Source organism: Dendrobium catenatum, unplaced genomic scaffold (assembly GCF_001605985.2).
Source record: "Dendrobium catenatum unplaced genomic scaffold, ASM160598v2 fragScaff_scaffold_220, whole genome shotgun sequence".
NCBI lineage: Eukaryota > Viridiplantae > Streptophyta > Magnoliopsida > Asparagales > Orchidaceae > Dendrobium > Dendrobium catenatum.
Window position 1 is genome coordinate 624,302 of NW_021318682.1, and position 3,651 is coordinate 627,952.

Here is a 3,651-nt window from a genome sequence, read left to right on the forward strand (position 1 = left end):
ATGATAGAAATTTGCTTTACAAAACAATAAGAAAATCGTCCCAAACAAAGTCTTAGATTTCATATGAGACGGCTTTCTTACAACTTTTTAAAACTCTTCTCTGATAAAATAATTTTTATTTTTCTATTAAAAAATTATTTTAATAAACAGTAAAAAAATCGCCCTAAATGATGCCTTAGTTAATGTACTTTGGTTTAGGCTGAAGAGCTAATTTGGAGTAGATTATTGAAGCAATATATTTTATTATCATTTAAAACACGATATTATAATTTAAAGCAATTATCGTTTTTTCTAAGAGAATATATTTTCAATTTCCCTTCAATTTCGATCGTCCCATTAACGTATGACTCCCTGTATATCGCTGTACCCAAAGCATCCATTTATCCATTACAGAGAGAGAGAGAGAGAGAGAGAGACTGGTATTGATAAGCCTGCGGAAATCTGAAGTGGTTTAGCCAGCTACAGCAACACAGTCGCAAAACGGGACACGCGACCTATCTATCATGAACGTGTCAAAGACCATCCCCTTATCTTCTCAACCTCATCTTCTTATTCTCCCCATCTCTCTCTCCCTCTCTCTCTCTCCATCGTTGATCTTTATTGAAAAGGCTAGTTAGAAGAGCCATGGCTGCCTAGCTTTACGGCTATCCTTTGCCTGGATGAGAAAGCAATCGACGTCCTGACCTTTGGAAGGATAAGAAGAAGAAGAAGGAGAAGGAGAAACAGAGTAAAGAGTTTGTAGAGGAGAACACAGAGATGTCCCTTCTGTTCACAAGCGTGGAGGTACTCAACGGCCCAACGGTGGGCATAAAGGAGCAACAAGTCAGTCTGCCAGTCTTCAACCATGGAGAATACAAAGAAACCAGCTTGGAAATTGAGCAGGAAAGAGAAACAGAGGATTTTGTCTTGTTGGGGATGAAAAGTTTGAATACTTATTCCTTTGTTACAAAGAAGGAAGAGGAGGAAAAGCAGGAGGCGGAGGATTCATCAGAGAGCTCATCTATTGGCGTTCAGTCATCTTCTTCAGAGGAGGAAGAGGATGATGACGAAAGGGGAAATGAAGTCCAGAGCAAGCTGAAAGAAGAAGGGGCCTTAGCTTCTCTGGACTCTTTGGAAGATTCCCTTCCAATAAAGTGAGCTCCTTTCTTCTTCAACCCTTCTATTTCATATGATTCTTGAAATTTTTTTAATGATTATGGTTCTTCTTCAAGCCTTTGTTAAGTTATATTCCTGTTACTTCCACCACAAAAACTGAAATTTTACACTCTTATCCAGGAGAGGATTGTCGAATTTCTTCACAGGAAAGTCTAAATCATTCGCCAGCCTCTCCGAAGCTTCGTCTGGTAGTGCCAGGGAACTCAAGAAGCAAGAGAACCCCTTCAACAAGAGGAAAAGAATCCTTATGGCCAACAAGATCTCTCGAAGCCGGAGAGCTTCCTACAGTTCACTCATCACATCCTTACCCTCACTCCTCTCCCCTGGTCATGTTGTTAAAGAAGGAGAGGAGGACGACGACGAAAGGGGAGAAGAAGAAATCTCCTCTTTTGCCCCTCTCCCCAAACCTCTCAGCCATGGTGGTGCGAGAGGATTAAGCAAGACCTTCAAGTCACCTAGATCATTCTCCTTTTCTGATCTTCAACATGTTTAGCTTCTTTATTATGAAATTCCAATATATCAAATCTTTGATCTCCGCTTGCATTTGATCTGTTATATAAATGCTTAATTAGTGAAAATATAAACAAAGAAGAATTCAAAAATTAACAGCTTAATCTGATCTGATCGCTTGGATAAGAGTTTTATTGAAGAAGAAAGAGCAATAGTGGAATTTGCTTTTCGCTTGTCTACTATTTTTTTTGTTGTGGTAATGTGATATAATTATTTAGGCAAATGGATAGGATAAGGTTCTTAGCCCAAAGGACAACTAATTGAGCATGTGGTGATCTTATCTCTTTGCTTCCTACCTATAAATTAGAATAACTTGACTTTGCTAATTTATCTATTTTTATTTAATTTTAAATAAGAGAGTTACACCTCCAATGAAATGAGTGGTTTTGTTTGATTAAAGGTTTATGCAAGTTGATAAAACAAGATAATGGTTAATGTGTCAAATAAATAATAAAATATTTATAGCAAATTAAGGTTATATTTGGGACAACTTTAACATTTGATGAAGTTGATTGTGAAGTTACTAAGAAAAAAAAAATTATGATGGAAGTTTTGAAAAATAATGGCAGTAATTAAAGAATAGCTACATAGATTGGGGTGCATTGGGGTGTAAATAAGTTGTAAGTAGTGGTAGGGGTGTTAATTTCGGGTCATGGGTCGGGTTCGGGTCTAACCCAGAATTGCCTCGGGTTCAATCAGGTCGATCCTAACTTGACCCGGGTAGGCAAACGAGTCAAAAACATGGACCCAAACCTGACCCATCGGGTTGTTGGGTTGACCTGACCCGACCAACCTGTCGGGTCAACCGGAACCCGGCCCGTTTTTTCAAACGGGCCGAATCCAGGAACCCGAACCCGACCCGTTTTGAAATCGGGTCGGTCCGGGTTGAAATCGGGTCGGGTCCGGGTCGGATTTTCGTGTCGTGTCAAATATTGACACCCCTAAGTAGTGGCATTATTGAGTTGAGCCAAGCTCGACTCAAGCTCATTTAAAGAGCTTGAATTTGACTCGTATAAAAATCAAGCTCGAGCTCAACTTGATCACTTGAGCTCGTTTAAAAAGCTCGACCTTGACTCAATTGAAAAGTTTGAAGTCAACTCATTTAAGAACCTAGAATTTTTATCTTAAATTTTTTTTAATTGGTATATTAAAATCTTTTAATATTGAGTAGCTTGACAAGCTAACGAGACGAGTAAGATTGAGCTCGTTTAGTAAATGAGCTTAAACACGAATTTAAAACTCAATAAGCATGAATAAGGAGCTTGTTAGCAAGTCGAATTCGATCCGGTTCACGAGCCTGCTCGACTTACTTGCACCACTAGCGGTGGCAATCTGAAAAGCATATGAAAAAGTTATCCCAAATAGATATTAAATGACTTATTCAAATCAAAATATATTGCTTTTTTTGTTACAATATAGGCCGTATTTTAATATGGCCTACTCCGAGATTCCAAAGAAAAGAAATTTTTATAATGACTGATTACGAATCAACTCATGAAGAACAAATACTTCTAGAAAATTGGTCGTTAGTTGACACCATTTAGAATATTTTAATTTATCTTTTTTTTTTTGTATTTTTACGAATCTTAAGGCATAGTGAATACCTGATGATCTATATGTTTTGATTGTTGTATTATTGACCTTAAAGTTCTAATCATTCATGTATTTGGCTATTATAGATTAATATTTGTAGTGGATGAGATTGTTACACCGACTTTTATTGTTGTGACGGTTATCAAATATCTACGATCAGTATTATGAATCTTGTTTTTATAGTTACAAATAAATTAAAAAAATTTTGGGTAAATATTGGTGGTTTTAATTGCCACTAAACTGAGTAATTGGTGATGGTTTTGGTCGTTGGTATACTTACAGAATAGTGGAGGTCAAAACCAGCACGAAAACTACTGCTTTAGAACATTTTGTGAATTGTTTTTGCAACGGGAATCAAATATAGCAGACATGCTTTTTTTGTGCAGTTTTTCA

General features: G+C 37.1%; 1 protein-coding gene across 1 annotated transcript; it reads left to right on the plus strand.

Annotated features, from left to right (window-relative positions):
* The first annotated feature begins 400 nt into the window (after window positions 1–400).
* On the plus strand, window positions 401–1,698 carry LOC110099808 (protein gar2). The gene is made up of 2 exons (XM_020827094.2): window positions 401–1,133; window positions 1,276–1,698. Exons 1-2 carry the CDS (start codon window positions 757–759, stop codon window positions 1,646–1,648), a joined length of 750 nt encoding a protein of 249 aa, XP_020682753.1. The 5' UTR covers window positions 401–756; the 3' UTR covers window positions 1,649–1,698.
* The last annotated feature ends 1,953 nt before the right edge of the window (window positions 1,699–3,651 follow it).

What these genes read in the sequence shown, in the direction of transcription:
- LOC110099808 (XM_020827094.2), top strand. Translation starts at nt 757, where the DNA reads ATGTCCCTTCTGTTCACAAGCGTGGAGGTACTCAACGGCCCAACGGTG. An exon ending in GAAGATTCCCTTCCAATAAA is followed by an intron (nt 1,134 to 1,275) that starts GTGAGCTCCTTT and finishes ACTCTTATCCAG; the next exon opens with GAGAGGATTGTCGAATTTCT.